The sequence below is a fragment of the Aricia agestis genome, chromosome 21 (genome assembly GCF_905147365.1).
Source record: "Aricia agestis chromosome 21, ilAriAges1.1, whole genome shotgun sequence".
Classification (NCBI taxonomy): domain Eukaryota; kingdom Metazoa; phylum Arthropoda; class Insecta; order Lepidoptera; family Lycaenidae; genus Aricia; species Aricia agestis.
Window position 1 is genome coordinate 111,968 of NC_056426.1, and position 18,113 is coordinate 130,080.

General features: G+C 42.9%; 2 protein-coding genes across 7 annotated transcripts in view; one reads left to right on the forward strand and one right to left on the reverse strand.

Moving 5' to 3' along the window:
- The window catches only part of LOC121737782 (mitoferrin), a 46,859-nt gene extending 37,741 nt beyond the window's left edge, over nt 1-9,118 (forward strand). For 2 of the 3 annotated variants that reach the window (XM_042129479.1, XM_042129481.1), the window contains 4 exons: nt 2,021-2,160; nt 4,391-4,576; nt 5,057-5,191; nt 7,821-9,118. In XM_042129479.1, coding sequence (XP_041985413.1) covers nt 2,021-2,160; nt 4,391-4,576; nt 5,057-5,191; nt 7,821-7,940 — 581 coding nt within the window. In that variant the 3' untranslated portion in view covers nt 7,941-9,118. Of the gene's footprint in view, nt 1-2,020; nt 2,161-4,390; nt 4,577-5,056; nt 5,192-7,291 lie in introns of all 3 variants that reach the window. The other variant, XM_042129480.1, reaches the window with a different exon arrangement.
- A 1,110-nt stretch (nt 9,119-10,228) lies between these two features.
- The window catches only part of LOC121737781 (actin-binding LIM protein 2), a 102,704-nt gene continuing 94,819 nt past the window's right edge, over nt 10,229-18,113 (reverse strand). For 3 of the 4 annotated variants that reach the window (XM_042129478.1, XM_042129477.1, XM_042129474.1), the window contains 4 exons: nt 15,913-15,992; nt 14,809-14,878; nt 12,247-12,287; nt 10,229-11,954 (listed from right to left, as the gene is read on the reverse strand). In XM_042129478.1, the coding sequence (XP_041985412.1) occupies nt 11,622-11,954; nt 12,247-12,287; nt 14,809-14,878; nt 15,913-15,992 (524 nt within the window). In that variant the 3' untranslated portion in view covers nt 10,229-11,621. Of the gene's footprint in view, nt 11,955-12,246; nt 12,288-14,808; nt 14,879-15,912; nt 15,993-16,066; nt 16,126-18,113 lie in introns of all 4 variants that reach the window. The other variant, XM_042129475.1, reaches the window with a different exon arrangement.

Below are 18,113 nucleotides of genomic sequence, written 5' to 3' on the forward strand. Positions count from 1 at the left end.
ACCTGGTCGCCTGCGCAGGTCCAAAAAACTGCACAGGTATATTCCCTCACACATTCCGGTCTACCTGCGTAACGTGTATGGCTTACATTACTACCACAATAGACAACGAATCAGTATAATATCGACTTCAAACTTTTAAAGATTCCCGCGTATCCTCGAGGACAAACGTGCATTTTTTGTAAGGTTCAAGCATTTATGCACTTTAGTTTAATGATTATAAAGTTTATTTTCAAGTGCGTTAATATTACCTCTCCGCTGTGCTCCGTTCTATCTGCATTCTGCACTAATCTTCCGCACTCTTATAGTTCGCTCACGGAAGTATAGTACATAGTATTTATTTAATACGCGCCATCTATTGAAATCTCTATGCGACAGCTCAATATTAATCAAACCTATCTTTTAGAAGTTCCCAGTTTAGCCGCTAGCAAAGCTGGCGCTGTCTTATCGGACAATTAGGGGGCGTGGCTTAGAAATGCGAATCCTCAAGGTCATTGGCAGTTGTCAGCGTCTTAATATTGTTTGTTTCTAGTTTTCATTTAATACACATAACACACACATAACACACATAACACACACACACACACACACACACACACACACACACACACACACACACACACACACACTTTTTAGTTCGTAATTATTGTTACTTGTTAGTATTATATTTTGTGTAATTATTATCATTGTATTATAATTGCATGTAATTTTTTTGTTTGAGCGGAACGCCTACAAACTGCTTGTTCAGTTTGGCGTATTAATGTATACTGTAAAACAATTGTAATAAAGTGAATAAAGTATATGAAAAAAAAAATATTATATTTATGTCTAGGGATTCCTAAGATAGAGTAGTTTAAATTTCCTGTAAATATGTCGGCCATCGACCTCCCCATGAGTCAGGTTTGTTTACTGTCGCGAGTCGCGACCCGCGCTGGGTCACGGGGCCGCTATCTCGCTATGCTTATCGCGGGTCGCACTCCACACCCCGCTACACCATTACAACGTTATCTTAATACATACACGAGGCTATTCCCACATAAAAAATTGCCTAAAATAGCATTTTGGGTTGGGAGTATCCCAGGGGTCCGTTGGGGGTCCTCATTTGTTTATATTAGGGTTGTTGAGGAAGTGATTATGAGGAAGAGGAGGAGGAAGAGGAATTTTCACGCGCAAATTTAGAGGATGCGGATGAGGAAGAGGATATTTTTTGAGGAAGAGGATGCGGATGAGGAAGCGGAAGAGGAAGCGGATGAGGAAGAGGATGATAGGAAATTATAAATACTAGCGGACCCAACCCAAAAGTCTTTGTTCTGTCTCTACATAACTAGGTACATACATTACACAAAAATTAATTAAAAGACCAAACTATGAATCTAAGCCATTCTCAAAACACACACTATAAAGAATCATCAAAATCGGTCCAGCAATTAAGGAGGAGTTCAGTAACTAGTCTTAAGAATATTAGTTTCAAAATCGATGATCAGACCGAATAATTCGTGTAGTTTTTTCATATTATTTTATTTATTTTTTATTATTTTCAGGAAGAGCCTTCCCCCCTCTCCAACACCGCCGGCTCTTGTCCCACCCTCGGAGACTTTTAGTATATTCATCTGGACACCTTTAGGAACAACTGTACCAACTTTCAAAACTACACGAATTATTCGGTCTGAATTCCTTAATTTTCCCAGGCTAAACATACACAACAACGCACACAAAAAAAAAAGATGAGTGAATTATACAATTCTCTGGCTCTGGCGTGTGCGTTGCCATGATTGGATACGCGATGCGCATGTGCAGTGAAATTCCTCATAAATTCCTCGTAAATTTTGAGGAAGCGATAGCGGAAGAGGATTTTTTTATTTTTATTTATGAGGATGCGGTAACGGTTGAGGAACCCAAAATATTGCGGAACTTCCTCATTATGAGGAAGCGGAAGAGGAATCCTCAGCAACCCTAGTTTATATTGTATACGGTTGGTAATTTAATAGCTTCTTGGTAAATACGGCGTGCGTGTACGTTTCAGTGGTGAAGCAGCGGTTGCAGATGATGAACTCGCCGTACCGCGGCGTGTGGGAGTGCGCGCGGCACGTGTTCCGCACGGAGGGGCTGCGCGCCTTCTACCGCTCCTATAGCACGCAAGTCGCCATGAACGTGCCATTCCAGGTATGTATGGATTGTATGGGTATGTCATGTATATTAACCCATCAATGCCCAAGCGGCAGCCGGCTGCCGCATAACAACTGAAAATCTATTGTGTCTGCGATACCCACGATGGAGGTGCTACAGAGGTGACGGCTATATAATTTATGATTTTTTGTAGTCAAAGATTAGGGATATTTAGTTAAACGCCCAAAAATGTACATAAACACAAGATTAAGAGTAGTTGAAGTGTATTACATAATAATATATAAAATCGCACAAAACAAACTATAATCGGCTTAGTCTAAAAAGTTACTAAACACACAAGGGAGAAAACACAGTCAGAAATTATACAACGTGTCCCGTCACCGGTGTCCGATCCTTTAATGTCATGATGTATGGCATATATTTTTATCGACAAATTGACTCTAAAATTTTTTTTCCCTCACGGTTGTAAAATGGCAGCCATTTAAGTTTTCCTCAGGCTCTAACACTAATTTGACCAATACTTCTCATGTAAATATCCTATAAAGACAAAAAAATCGGGCTGGCGCACGAAGGGTTCCGTACCATTAAAGAAAAAAATTAGGCCCAAAATTATTGACATAGAGCAAAAAAAGGTTAAAAAAACACGTTTGTTGTATGGGAAGCCACCCTTAAATATTAATTTTATTTTGTTTTTAGTATTTGTTGTTATAGCGGCAACAGATATAAGTACATAATCTGTGAAAAGGACATTGCCAATCCTTATACGGAAGTTGGCCCAAGTGCTGCCCACAATGAAGCCATGGTGCATTTTGTTCCTCAGGCCAACCCTAACCTGTAAACCAAAGCGCTCGAAAATCTATCCCAGGGGTCAAGAGAATTTTTTTTTTGTTTGTAGTGAATTATTTATTTACGAAAAATGAATTTGACAATAAAAAGCAACTATTGCATAATTATTACTTCAGTTTTACATCATCATGTCAGTCACAGGACGTCCACTTCTATAGTTTTACATATATTAATATAAATCAATATTATTCATCAATCGATATTTACATTAATTAACATAAGTAATCAGTTGGTAACAGCTGTGGCAGTGACTGTTACTTATTGTACTGTAATAGTATAGTTATAAAAATACTATACAACATTTACATTACAATCATTATCATCATCATCATTTCAGCCACAGGATAACATAACAATAAAATAAATAAGATACTAGTTGTCGTCATCGTCATCGATTATAATTCTATCTAGGAATAAAGCAAGGCACCTTATCGCGTCGACATGCCTAGCCCACCCCAAAAACCATATTATGCACATGGTAGGTATTTGTTATCGGAGCGGAGCATACAAAAGACCGGTTTAAGGAGTTATGCGATACGTATGACAGGACTGACTTAGGTGTGCATTTTTTAGCGTGAAAATGTAACTAATTAAACAAAATATACCTTAAACACCAGAAAAATCTTAAAAAATAAGATGTATTCAAATTAATAACTCCTGGGACCGATTTTTTTTTAATGTATTGTAGTCCAAGGAGAACTAGTTGGCACTACTCCCACGTGTGGGCACCACTTGGGCCAAACCCTGTCAATGTCCTTTCAACTCTCTTGCTATTACCGTTCTTGAGTTACAGCCTGGAGACAGACAGATAGACGGACAGACAGACGGACAGACAGATGGACAGACAGACGGACAGACATCGAAGTCTCTGCAATAGGGTCCCGTTTTTACCCTTTGGGTACAGAACCCTAAAAAGGTGTCATTTGATAGCTACACTTGTGGACTACGCTTACACAGGCAATATGTTATGAATTTCGTAGATTTAAACCTAGAAAAACCAAAGTTTAAGGAAAATAAATGTGTATTTTTTGTGCTGTCGCGTGTGGCTCGTGTGTGGCGACACTAAAGGATCGGACACCGGTGTTGGGCCACATTGTATAAAGACAAATCATAACAGACAATCATGGTCGATTTACACGGGTGACTAAAGCCGCACGATTTCCGCCGCACTGCGAAAATCGACCGTGCAAATGGCAATTCGATTACGCCGCATGCGGCTAAAGTCGCAAACCCCAAAGTCGTGCGGCCAATGGCCGCATGCGGCTGGTGACTAAAGTCGACCGTGCAAACGCTCAGTCGCAAGCGATCGCTTGCTGCGAATACTACTGTTGACTGGTGACTTGCCGGGTGACTAAAATCGACCCGTTAGTCACCCGTGTAAATCGACCATCAGCCGACATAAGTCGTCGTAACGTTTCAGGCGCTGCACTTCGTGACGTACGAGGCGTGCCAGTCGGCGCTGAACCCGGGGCGCGGGTACTCGCCCAAGGCGCACGCGCTGTCCGGCGCCGCGGCGGGCGCGCTGGCGGCGGCCGCCACCACGCCGCTCGACGTGTGCAAGACCGTGCTCAACACGCAGGAGGGCGGCGCCGAGGGGCTGGCGCAGGTGCGTGTGTGTGTGAGCGGGGGCGGGGCACGGCGCTATGCCCCGCCCACTGCTCACGATTCTCGTCCGAATATGACATGAAAACTTCTTTATTTCAAATATTTTATCAACACTAAGTCCAATCAATGTAAATAGACTGTTTTTTACACTCATTTTATAATAAAGGCGGCAGTTAGTTTACTGTGCACTGTGCTGGTGCATGTCTGTTTACTTCCTTACGTCTAAACGGCTGGAGAAATTTTAATAAAATTTGGTTTGGAGTTAGATACCCAGTACCGAATTTATATTTTTTATGAGTGTAGGCCCTCTATAGACGCTACCGCCTTTAGAACGCAGCCTATGCAGCCTATTTATAAAATACATAGGCTACGATTTACTGCGGACGAAACACCACAATTTATTTTCCTTAACAACGGTTAACATCGCGAGTCCTCGGGGCACTGCTGATAGATGTATAAAGGTCGTGTTGTGATGTTCCAGGCGGCGGCGCTGGTACTGCGCGCGTCGGGTCCGCTCGGCTTCTTCCGCGGCGTGACGGCGCGCGTGCTCTACCAGATGCCCGCCGCCGCCATCTGCTGGCTCACCTACGAGACGCTCAAGCACGCGCTCGCCAGGGTCAGTACACGCACATACACACACACACGATACAACTACACGACCACGACATAAACATAATCTCTCTACTAATAAAAATATTCACACAGTGTGTTTACAGGCTTAATTCTACATTAAACGACACTACGCTGCAGCGTAGCGACGCGTCACTTCACGTTTCATAGAACCGACGTTATGTGTCGCGTAGCTTCGCTGCTGCGTGCAGCTTGCAATTTTATACAAAGAGTCGGTTTTGTCCGCGTCTAACAAGCAACTTGTAAAATGAAAACGTTCAAAACATTGTCTAACTATTACGTCTGTAAACACACTATAAGTCTTTTGACTAGTGGGGGGGTTCATGTTACTAATCATGTAAACACTTACATTTCTTATACCCTTAGAGCCTGTCCACACGGGCGTTGCGTCAGCGTTGCGTCGACGCAGCGCTTCCGTTTGACGCATAGCCGGCCACACGAGCGCTGCGTCATCCCAGCGTTATTACGAAGCAGTCTTAACGTCAACACTTCGTTTCGGATGCTGCTGTCCGTCATGTGTGCGTTGCGCGCTGCTGTCACGACGTATCCAGTAGTTTTACAAACAAAAAACTAAGGTGTTCAAACGGTGTGCTGTCGTTCGAGCGTTCGTCGGAACGCTCATGTGACGGACAGCAACCCCCGAGACGAAGCGGGAAGCGGAAGTGTTAACGTTAAGACTACTTCGTTATAACGCTGCGATGTCGTAATGTGGCTATGCGTCAAAAAAATCAACGCGCCGTGTGGACTGGCTCTTACTGATAAGTTATATTTTACAGTTGTACACAATTTGCTCTCTCTGTCAGTTTTTGCGTTGAACACTTCACTCGACAGACGAAGACATCGCTTCGTTGCATGTTATTCATCCTGTAATCATCACCATCGTACAGTCACGAGCCAATGCACAAATTCGCGTCTGCTAAGGTGAAAAGTAAATTATTTTAAGCATCAAAGAGTTTAATGATGAATATCGTATTATTGTAATAATATCGATAAGGAAAGAAATAAATTAAAAATAGGCATTGATATCTAAGACATTGAAATTGATGTCTTAACAGCTGATTTATAAATTATGTCAGTTTAGTTTACAAATCGCTTATCTCATAATATGTAAGATGATGCACCGTATCGGGTCGTTACTGTACGAATATGTATTTAAAGCGCGTTTCCATTATAATAATAAGGCCGCGATTTCGATGGCCATATTTGCTTGTTTGCTTATTATTTATGCAAAATAAATACAAGCAGGCCGTGTCATGTATTTTCAAGTGTTGGAAATGGAAATGCGCTTCGCTGTATGAGTTTATAAAGCCACTTCGGATGATATACGTACAAACAAACATGGGGAATATGTAGGTATACTCTTATGGGCTCTTCGAACCGAACTTTGTTAGCTATTAAATATTACCCTTGCCATTGCATATCTACGTTCAACCGGAATATCCATTATCCATCACAAAAGTGAGATCCATATAAAATGCATGGTCAACGATTATTGACGACAATGGGTACATAAGATCTATGTTTTTATGAACTGTTTTTATTAAAAAACTTATGTCACTGTTTTATAAAAACTACTATTTTTGGTTCGTTTCACTTGTATAATTAATTTATTTAGTAACTTTTTACAGTACCTCTAGCATTTTAGTCATAAAATATACATTATAAGAATGATTGTGACGTATATCATCGGAGGTTCTCATCCATCCATCCGATGTCCCGCTTAGGGTCCGTACACAAGGGGCAATATATTTACCGTGTCATTTTAGAACATGTTACATGATCAATTTGCCCCTTGCGTATGGAGCCTTACGCCCGTATCATTGGTCGTTTCCTCGAGATTTCCTTCACTCGACTCGACCTCGGTCCTCAAAAATAATGTCATTTGTTCAACAAAACGTCATTGACACACGGCGCCGCAGCGGCAGCATTTTTCGCCGCCGCAACATTTGTGTAAACAGCCTTAAATTTATTTTGTGAGGCGAAGAAATATTTGAAGATTGAGTTTGGAGGAAATCTCGGGGAAACGAATGATACGGGCGTCGGTGTGAGGTGCCGGCTCACGCTTGACCGCGCGGTGTGTACGCAGTGACGCGCGGAGGGCGGCGCCGGCAGCAGCGAGCCGCCGCGCTAGCGCCCGCGCCGCAGCGCCCAGACAACGTACACTCAGTAGTCTATGACGCCGCCATAGACTATGCCACCGTAGACTACCGTAGACCATAGACCGCTGTACTATCACCTCATGAGCTTTAGTGTCACCGCGATCGTGTCCGTTTTGTTTTTATATTTTGTAAATCGAGTTTTGTTTTGTTTACATTCATGTATAATATTATATTTGCGATGAGCTGACGCCGCCCAGCTTAAACGTCAACTGTCATTTAACAGATGACGTTTTTGTACTGCGACATCATGTTTTGGTATTTTCGGTTGTTAATATGTGACTGCTGTTAAAATTTATAAGCAATTGGCCTTATTTCTAGCTGAATAGAAATGTTCTTATAAAACATCCGACTACCGAATATACTTATGAAATGATGATAATAATAATGTAATACGAACAGCGGCGAGCACACTATAGTGTGAGTTATTCGCAACCCTAGGTGTGTGTGGGGTTGCAGGTGGAGCTGGTGGAGGAGGCGGGGTGCGGGGGCGGCGCGGGGGGCGGAGCGGGCGCGGGGGGCGGGGCTGGGGGCGCGCCGCTCGCCGCCGCGCTGCGTCTCGCCGCGGACGTGCCGTAGCCGCCGCCGCCGCCACTCCTGTACATAGTATTATCGCGTCGCGCGGATGTGTCGGATCATCCGTTCTAAACAATCGTACAAATACCCCGGCGCGGTGCTCGGCGCCGCCCGGCGGTCGTCGCTGTCGCGAAGTCGGGGTCGAGTGTGATTCGCCACATCTCCAGCGTTTTATTTTTGTAGCCGGGACTCCAAATTCTGTTATCTGTTGTGCATACGTCCGGAATATTCTTGAAATTATGGGCAGTGATATTGTTACGCGTATCTCCGACTCCGGTAGTGTTCGGCATCGGTTCGCGTCGCCGGAGGAAGGGGGGATGTGATATGGAGGGGGGGGGGGAGCTCTAATGTGATGTGATGTCGCGAATTGTTGCTGAACTTGTGTGTGTGAGTGATGGCGTGAATGTGTGAATGTGAGCCTGCGTCGGCCGAATGTTGAAGCGTTAGTTATAATTACAAGCCCTCCTGTAGGCCTCTTCTATACGAGCAGAACGTCTCGGGCGCCACCTAGTTTAACTGTCGCTTCAACGTGCGGCCGCGCGTGCGTTTCATCCTAGCGATGTAAAACTCGGGCCGCGGCGGCGACCACAATTGGCTAGCACAAAATCTTGTTGTAAAATTAAATGATATTATTATGTATAATATTTTTGTATTTTTGTTGTAATGTAATAATATATTCTTATATCGCGTGAGTCTGTGTAACAGACGAAGCGGTGCGTCCGCGTCACCGACGGTAGCTGTGCTCAAACTAGTCTGAGGTCTACGCTTATACACAACAATAATGTATATGTATATCTGTATTTATCCGCGTCCCGGCACTCGCGTGGAGCGCCAGACGAAAAATATATTTTGTTGAATCGATCGAAATTAATCTAAGACACCCGCGCCGCCGCCGCGGCCTCGCGCGCGTCCGGCGTGTTTTATTATTTGTTGAGATATTTATGAGCTGTGTCGCGCCCCGTACGAGCGGACGGTCCTGTACAGTGATCGCTGACCGCTCGGCCGCTGACCGATCGGCCGCTGACCGCTCGGCCGTTGACCGCTCGGCTGTTGATCGTTCGGCCGCTGACCGCTCGGTCTAAATGTTAAGTGTTAAGAGTTGCATAGGTGTGTAGGACGTCGGCGAACCGAACGAATATTTGAAAAATGTATAAAGTGAATATAATAAACAGTTGGACAATTCTGCGTCTTTTATTTCCTATCCTTTCTTTGTTGGTTAAGCTCCATGTGATTTAGCGTTACAATATTATTGAAAGCCACATAGATCTCCCTGAAGGTTAAAAACATAAGCACTAATAAAACAATATTTGCGTGCACTTTTTCCACTATATTGTTTTTTTTTTTTTATCTGAATGTAGTTTGGAATCAATCTCAGTTTCTTACATTGTGTATTAAACCAAATATGTTGTGATTTTTTCTTTAACTTAAATTTTAAACTTTTGTACAGTACCAGTAATTCAGCCGTGCTTGCCGATTTAATATATGTAATTGATTGTACCGTTGGTTCTTGGTGGAAATGCATTGAACACTAATAAAACAATATTTGCGTGCACTTTTTCCACTATATTAAGTGGAAAAAAGTCTATGCGTTACGACTCTAGAGTTAAGGTAGAATTTTATGTGCTCAGTTTTTGGAAATTCGCTTCGCTTCGTCTCTGCGCTATTATAAATTGACCCTTAGTGAGCTTCTGCAAAGTAAAATTAAAGTATATAAAAGATCTCCTTGTGATTATAGTATTCGTTGTGAAAGTACGACGATTTTTAATTAATAATGGCTTCTGAATGTGAAAAAATAAGTTCAAGTAAATTCTCTTTTAATCACACCCAAAGAGCCTTCGCGCGGGGTGTTATTTTATGTTATCCTGTAAGTGTAGCTGCATTATACGGACGTATGCGACGCTGCGTGAGGCGGGTCAGCCGTACCATGTATACACAACTGCTTCCATTGAAATAGTTTCAAAATCCAATCTTCAACCTTTTTTTATGAAATAAGGGGGCAAACGAGCAAACGGGTCACCTGATGGAAAGCAACTTCCGTCGCCCATGGACACACGCAACATCAGAAGAGCTGCAGGTGCGTCGCCGGCCTTTTAAGAGGGAATAGGATTACAGGGTAGGGGAGGTAAAGAAGGGTAGGGAATTGTGCCTCCGGTAAACTCACTCACTCGGCGAAACACAGCGCAAGCGCTGTTTCACGCCGGTTTTCTGCGAGGAAAACCTCTGGATAAATATGTTTGATATACTCTATCGTGCTCAGGTCTACGGGGTAGGCAGAAAATAAAAGTCGGGAGCAGTTAGAATTGCAATTATATTACTTTAAGCATAGTCCTCACTCTCGACCTCACACGCTCACGCCCGCGACCCGCGCGCGGCCGGCGGAGGCGGGCGAGGGACCCACCAGCACCGGGACTGTCGTATTGCACCACTCGGCGACCTCCGGCGAACGCACGCCTCTAGTAACGCGAAATATCATCCGATAACATTAATATATAGTGCGTTCGCGCCGAGGTCGGGAATAAATAAAGCACGGGAGTAAGCACTCTGCGGGGCCCCTCGCCGCGTCCGCGGGAGTCTCTACCGTCCGCGGTACAGTGTACCGGCAAATGCGGCCTAAATGCGCAGCGCCATCTGTCGGCAAAGGGAACGTCGAGTTTACTCGCTACAATATCGTCGGTAGAAACTCGCGCGCTCCGACCGCAGCGTCGAGTCAGTCTCATATATAAATATATACAGCAGTCTCCAGCGGCGGCGGCCGCGGCCGAGCACGACACGAGCATCGAGTGCGGGCTTGTCACTTGAGAAAGTTCAATAAATATTGTTTTGTAGCATCATGTCGGTCACCACTCGTTGCCGCTAGGGGCGCTGTTATAATATAACAGTAAACTTCCTCCAGACGAGTATCATCTCGCACTCGGCACTCCGACAGTACAGCGGGACTCCGAGCCCGGCCGCGCCCGCCCTATATAAAACTATGTATACTTAACTCTACTCGCAACCAAAATAATATTTGATTAAAATAAAATTAAAAACAATCGACGCAGCTCCACACACTCGCCGCTCACACAGGCACATACGCGCGCGCGCGGCGCCGCCGACCGACACGATGCAACCTCGACTCTGCTACACGAGTATTAGAGTAGATTACATCGTGTTTGTCGCCGACCGTCCGCGCGCGCCAAACACTCGCAGCTAGGAACGCACTCGGCGCGCGACGTCGTCGCGGTGTCGTCACAGCACATCGTGACGTCACCGCGGTGACGTGCCGGCGCGCGGTGCGGCGCACACACGACGCGCCGCGCCCGCCCGTCGCTTACAAAAATAAAAAATATGCCGCCACTCGAGCTGGTCCGCCGGCCGCGCGCGGCGCGAGAACCCGCCCCCTGATAACGTAACTTTGATGAACGTGAAATTCATTCGCTTACGGTCACAATTTTGACGTTGGAACTTTTTAAATGTCAATTTAAAAAGTATAAACCTCGAAATATTGAAATTACAACTTTCTAAATCGTATTTTAAAAAGTTCAAACGTCAAAATAACGACCTTATACAACGATTAAGTTTGTTTTCACCAAAGTTAAATATGTAGAGGGCAGTTATATAAAAACCCGCGCCGCAGACTACGACCGGCTGGTAATATTATGCTTTACATATAATATCTGCTCTCGCTATACTGGTCGGGCGCGCTTAGAAGAGTCGGGCGCGGCGCTTGAGCTCGTTGCGGCGCCACTGCGGCAGGCGGTAGAACTCGGCCCGGGGCAGCTGCAGCACCGCCTCGAACTCCGCGTCGGACAGGTGGCGCTCCAGGTTGAGGCGGTCGGCGTCGGGCGGCAGGCGGTAGTTGGAGATGAGCAGCAGGTGGTAGGGGTACAGCTTGGCGGGCTCGTGCAGCAGCCGCGACGTCAGCATGTTGGGCAGCGAGCGCCGCACCCCGCCCCCCGCACCCCCCGCGCGCGCCCCGCCCAGCGCCGACGCCGCGCCCGTGTACGTCGCGCGCGCCAACCCGGCACCGTCCGTCGTCTGCAAATTACACAATAACAATGTTTTTTCTCAAAAATATGGTAGCTATGGATGGTACAATGTGACGTAACACTCATATTTTGAATGATGTTTTTTTTAAATATCCGACAGAATAATAATATTATGATGACGGAATATATATCCCGATGCAAATATTATGAAAAATATAACTTAAATTAAGTTTCCCAAATTCTCCAAGTGAAACTGAACACAAACTAAAATGTTTATAGTCAGGGAGGAGCGCAGTGTCAGTTCACTCCACAGTCAATGAGGTAATGATAATGTAACTCACCACAGCACTCCTATCCACATCGGTAATGGAGCCGGCAGATACTGAAATTTAAAAAAATATAATGGCATTAACTAAATACTAGCATCGATTAGAAGAAAGCTGTCGGTGTTGCGTGAAATTAGGGTCAAATTATTGTGAACGTGTGTGAAGTCCGAACATAATAATATGATATCTACGCTACATAATGCTTTTGAACAAATATTGATAATGATCAAACGTGGTATAAGCTATTTGGGTATAAGCTATATTTTGGATTTGGAGTTATGTTTTTTTGTGATGGTGTAGCTACATGAGTACATAGATCTTTGTCGTTCAGGGCAATACAGTCTCCTTTCTTCTCAATTTTGACGTGAAACCACTCAAGTCAATCTTTACTTGGAGAAAGGTAGAACATAAAATATTTGGCACAGAAGCGGGACAAGCTTATGGCGGATGAAACAGTCATCAAACGTGCGAGCGAGATGGCAATATAGTTTACTGGTATTATGTATGGACCTACAGTAATGTTTTGGTGCGTGTCATTAAGAGGTGGAACGTAGATGCGAACTGAAAGCTATCTATGCAAATAATAATTTTACGACTTAAGATGACATTTTACAATATGATATCGTTCTGATAATGCCACGCGCCATAACAGCCTTGTAAGTGGCGAAAAGATTGCATTCAGGCCGCCAAAGCATTTAAATTTATGTATAAAGCTCGACATAATAGATAAAGAAAAAAATCGTGTGATATTCTGTCTCTTTCACAGTGTGTTCTGTCTCGCTCGCACGCGCTACTTACTGCACAGGTCCGTCCGGACTGAGCGCACTGCGTGACAAAACATAACGCTTACATACTAGTAAGTAGTACCATATTCGTACATCTCAGTTCTCTTATAGACTGGCTTGTTCCGCTTATGTAGATTTACATTTTAGTGAAATACTTAAAGAAACCTAAGGTTGGGTTGCACCGGAGGCGTGGTTGTAGTTACAGTTATGGTCAAAGTTATGGTTATAGTTAAGGCTAACTTAACTTTAACCTTAACTTTGACCATATAATTTGACAGATGTCTGTTGTTGGTCCGACAAGGCTTTAAATGAACGTGGGCGGGGGCCCTGCTGGTAAAGGAGAACTGTCAAAAATGGCGTTTTTGTATGATGAAAGTGTTAGTTCCTTTTTTCGCCACATTCATTTAAAGCCTTGTCAAGCTCTAAGGTTATCGTTTAATAAAATGGCGTGCATTATTGTCTTTAACCAAAGATTTGACATTTTGCATTGTAGTTAAAGTTACAGTTATAGTAGGTTGGTGCAACCCACCCTAAGGATTCTTGACACCAATCGTGCCTTCTTTTTCACATCCTTACAACAAACGAGTAAAACGGCATGACATCTATATATATATAAAACTCAAAGGTGACTGACTGATTGACATAGTGATCAACGCACAGCCCAAACCACTGGACGGATCGGGCTGAAATTTGGCATGCAGGTAGATGTTATGCGTAGGCATCCGCTAAGAAAGGATTTTTATAAATTCCAACTCCCTGGGGTTCAAATAGGGGATGAAATTTTGTATATTATAATACTTCTTAAACGCGAGCGAAGCCGCGGGCAAAAGCTCGTTTATTAATATTTTGGATTATTCTACGTTGTCATAACGTCAAATAGACATTCATGATTCGGCATGGCTCAAGTTATATTTCGAACATAACGATTGACGGTGTTTATCTACATAAGGCTTTCATGTCTATAATTGAAATCCACGTCATCTATTGTGTTAATAAGAGTGTATAATATATTCTATGTGTCATTTTTTTATGTGGTATGTGCTACCAATAATAAAGTAGGGTATGTGGCTATCAAATGACCCTGCCGCCTGCGCCTTAACGCCAAAACGCATTCACTATCACAGCACCGATCATGCCCACGCCCTATAAAACCACTCTCAAAGCAGTCGCAGGGCCCCCGTGAGGGCTACTGGCGCCTGTGTGCAAAAAAAGGATTTTGGCACCCCTTTAGGCAAATTTTTGGGACCTTGGTTTTGACGCCCCTAAAGATGGCAATTTGGCGCCCCTAGAGGATGGCGCCCGTGTGCATTGCACACATTGCATGTATGGTAGCGGGGGCCCTGAGCAGTCGCGTGCTATGAGGGTAGATCTGCGTTATTATTGATACTGTCTTTGTATTGATTTTTTTTTCAAATAAAGACAGACCTGAGGGCTCAGCCAACACGTTATACTTTATCTCTTTATAGAATCGCCTATCAAAATGTACGGAGTTGACATGACATGTTCAGACTTCTTAGCATAGAATGCCTATGTCAATTCCATACGTCTTATATCGGCGATCATATAAAAAAAGACAAAGAAAACGTGTTAGCTACGCCCCTTCGTGTGTATTTTTCTCTGCATCAATGCGTGCGAAACGTTTAAAATTTGAACGTTACGGATGCGTAGCTGTCTAGTCTCTGCTAGTCTGTATCTTGTGTTGGTTTTTCACCGTGTATTTGACGCTACGTTTTCGTAACTTAAATGTTATGGATACGTAGCTATGAAGTCTGCGGTAAGGGCGTGTACTCACTGTCTGACTTGCCGCTGCTGAAGTCGGTGCTGTGAGTCTTGTCGCCGAGACCGCTGAATGTGAAGTCACCCTGAAATATTATAATATACAGATTAGTGATGGTTGCCAGCTTTATTGAAACCATCCCAGCTACGCAGGAGTACTTTTATAGTAGTGTGTGCGCAGTACACAAGAGTACTCTCTATTCCTTTACTCTCACAAGACAGTGGGACGGAAGACCGACACGACCGGCGAGAGATCAGGCGCAGGACCGATTTTTTACATGCCCATCCGACGCATGGATCATCTTACTTGTCAGACAATCAGGTGATCAGCCTGCATTGTCCTAACCAAACTTGGAAATAACAGGTTTCCAACGCGGGAATCGAACCCACGACCTCCGGAGTCAAAAGCCGCGCTCTATACCACTAGACCACGGAGGCGTACGAGCTACTAAATACAATATGTTAGTTAATGTTAATGTCTAGCCGCACTCGGGGTCATTCCATAATAACCTAACTTTAATAAGATTGTGATTTTAACATAAGCTCCAATATGTTTCTTGTCAAACTCTTCATTAAATTAAAATCAAGTAATCATTACATTATGTCTCCAAATACTCCCCTAATCTTAAAATCACACGACATACAAAGATAATCATAATTTTTAAATGAGCTAAAATTTGCTATTGGCATATTATCGCTTACTATGTATAATAATCACAATATTTATTTGCTAGAATATGGTAACAAATTGAAATGATATTATAGTTTATCGATATTTAGGATAATAGTAACAGGAGTATAAAATGGTGAGTGAATTCGTGTCCTTGAAAAAATCTGAATAAAAAAATAGATTGTGTGATAACGCTTAAAATATCAAACCTGTTATTATAGTCCGGTCAGTAATTTATTTCCTTTGATAGCCGTTGAGCATTCTAAAGTCCGGTCGCCGAGCGTGTCGTTATTCATATAAATATAAGGTAGGTAGTAATCTAGTATACATATTACATATACAAAGTGGTTTACAACCCAACCGGACTTGAGTAGTATAGCCGCTTTAATCTCCGTTGCAGCTCGTATAAGCAGCTCTCTAAGCACCACAGGTGGTACCACATCTACTCACCGCAGTGCTAGAGCTGAATGTGTGCGAGCGTGCCGCTAGCCCGTACCCCGGCCGCGGCGCCGACCGCAACGACGACACCACTGCAACACGACCGTCAACTGTCACCCCCTATCCCCCCCCCCCGTACCCGCTCCCCCACTAGGAGTGTACTCACGTTGGAGCGCACCGACGCCGGCAGCGTGCTGGAGCGCGGCCCGGACCCCGCGCGCGACACTACACACACACACACACACTACTGCACATACACGTATACGATGACGTCACAATACGTACATATTATGCACGCACGTATTCACACAAGCATAACATACAGGGTGTCACAAAACTAAGTTATAATAGTTGTGTATGTGTTTCTTACATACAGTTCAATGTGAAAACAGCAGTCCTAAAAGAGTTACTTTTGATTTCTTGAAATAATCTTTCAGTGCTGCTATTTTCATAGTGAAGTCTATGCAAGAGATATATACCCTAAAGTATTAACACTTTATTTTGTCACAACCTATATGTACGCACATACGCAAAGGACCGCACTTTGCGGGCCAAAGTGCGATCCTACGTACGGACGTATACGAAAGCATATTAAATTCGTGAATACACACGCACATATGTACATACGCTCGCTACGCCGACACGCAAAGTGCGTACGAAGCGTACAAAAATACAAAAACTAAAAAAAAATTTAAAGTTTGATTAAAAAATTTGCGTGTGAACTGCAGCACTTTTCAAGTCGACAGTGCGTTTTAATATTTTAATAAACATAGCCCATTCAGAATTAATTTACCTTCAATAAAACAATGTTGTTTGAATAAAGGATCTCTCATAAGTCATAGGTAAAATATCACTGAATGGAATATAGACAACGACATTCACAAAAATTATTACTTTTATAATATTTGTAAGTACTGTGATTTCAATCCTAAGATTGAAAAGAATGGTTCTAAGATTTTTTTAAAACGTCCTATTATTATAGGTATAGCCTGTTTCAATATAAACAAAGCTAAATAATGCTGCGAATTTTAATGTAACATTAATTTTGTCGAGTTTACGTCTATAGTACCAATAACTTATTTTTTGTTCCTAGGTTATTGTCGTGTTAAAAATCGTAAAACCAATATAATCATGCATAATATGTAATAGAGACTAGAATACGATCAGCATAACCAGTGGATATATTCACAATCCCCATTCGACGAGGATACAAAAACTTACTTACTTAATTGGTCAACGTTTAGCGAGGCGAGCGTTTATTGGCCATCGCACCGGGAACTTGTCAAATCGGTTCATACAGCCTAATTCGACCATAAAGTTAATATACTTAGCGGAATAGAGCAACAATCTCGAGCTGTCAAACGAAACCAAAATTGGTTTTCATCTGTGTGAAAAATTAGGAATATGTGTACGTATATACTTACACAAGCATGATTGAACATGAATTCTATGAGATTAAATTGTCAACGTGCGGCACGTGCCAACTGGACGTCAAAAAAAGAGTGCTGCTGTCATGTATGTCTCTTTTTACCATGCAGTGTTACTGATAGTGTCATCTCTCTTGCTCAGGCCTTTGTTTCTCTATTCCGCTAGGTATATTAACTTTATAGTCGAATTAAGCTGTGTGAAACAGGCCACTGGCTATACTGATAATAATTTATGTTGTAATATTTGTTGTCATGAAGTAATTGATAATTCAGTAACGAAGTATCAACTGAACTACAAAACAGTGTAATAAAAGTTACTGTATATGACAATATTATTGTGTCCTGTAGGTAAGCAGTGAGAAGTGAAGTGTATTTAAAATTAACATGCAAGTGAATATAAAACCAGCATTCCATACGTCACATTTGAATTTAATATTATAATGTGTTTTGCCCATCTTGCACATTTGTATTGTTAGGTTTTGTACAAAAACAAATTCTGCCAAAATGTGTATTTTATTTCAAGTATATTTTAAATATTTTTGAGTTTTGGGAAATTTTTGAACAATTTGATATTTTGGTCAAAACTTTCCCTGGCCTTTAGATTTTGGATAATATTGTCACAATATAAATAATATACAGCGGACAATCTTCTTACTAGACCGCCTGGTAAAACATGTCTGTGTTGACTTAATACAGGTTCCCAAACTTACTTTGTCTACTGCCCACTTTGAGAATATATCATATTTTACCCCCCCCCCCCCCCCCCCCATTATTTCAATTTAAAAA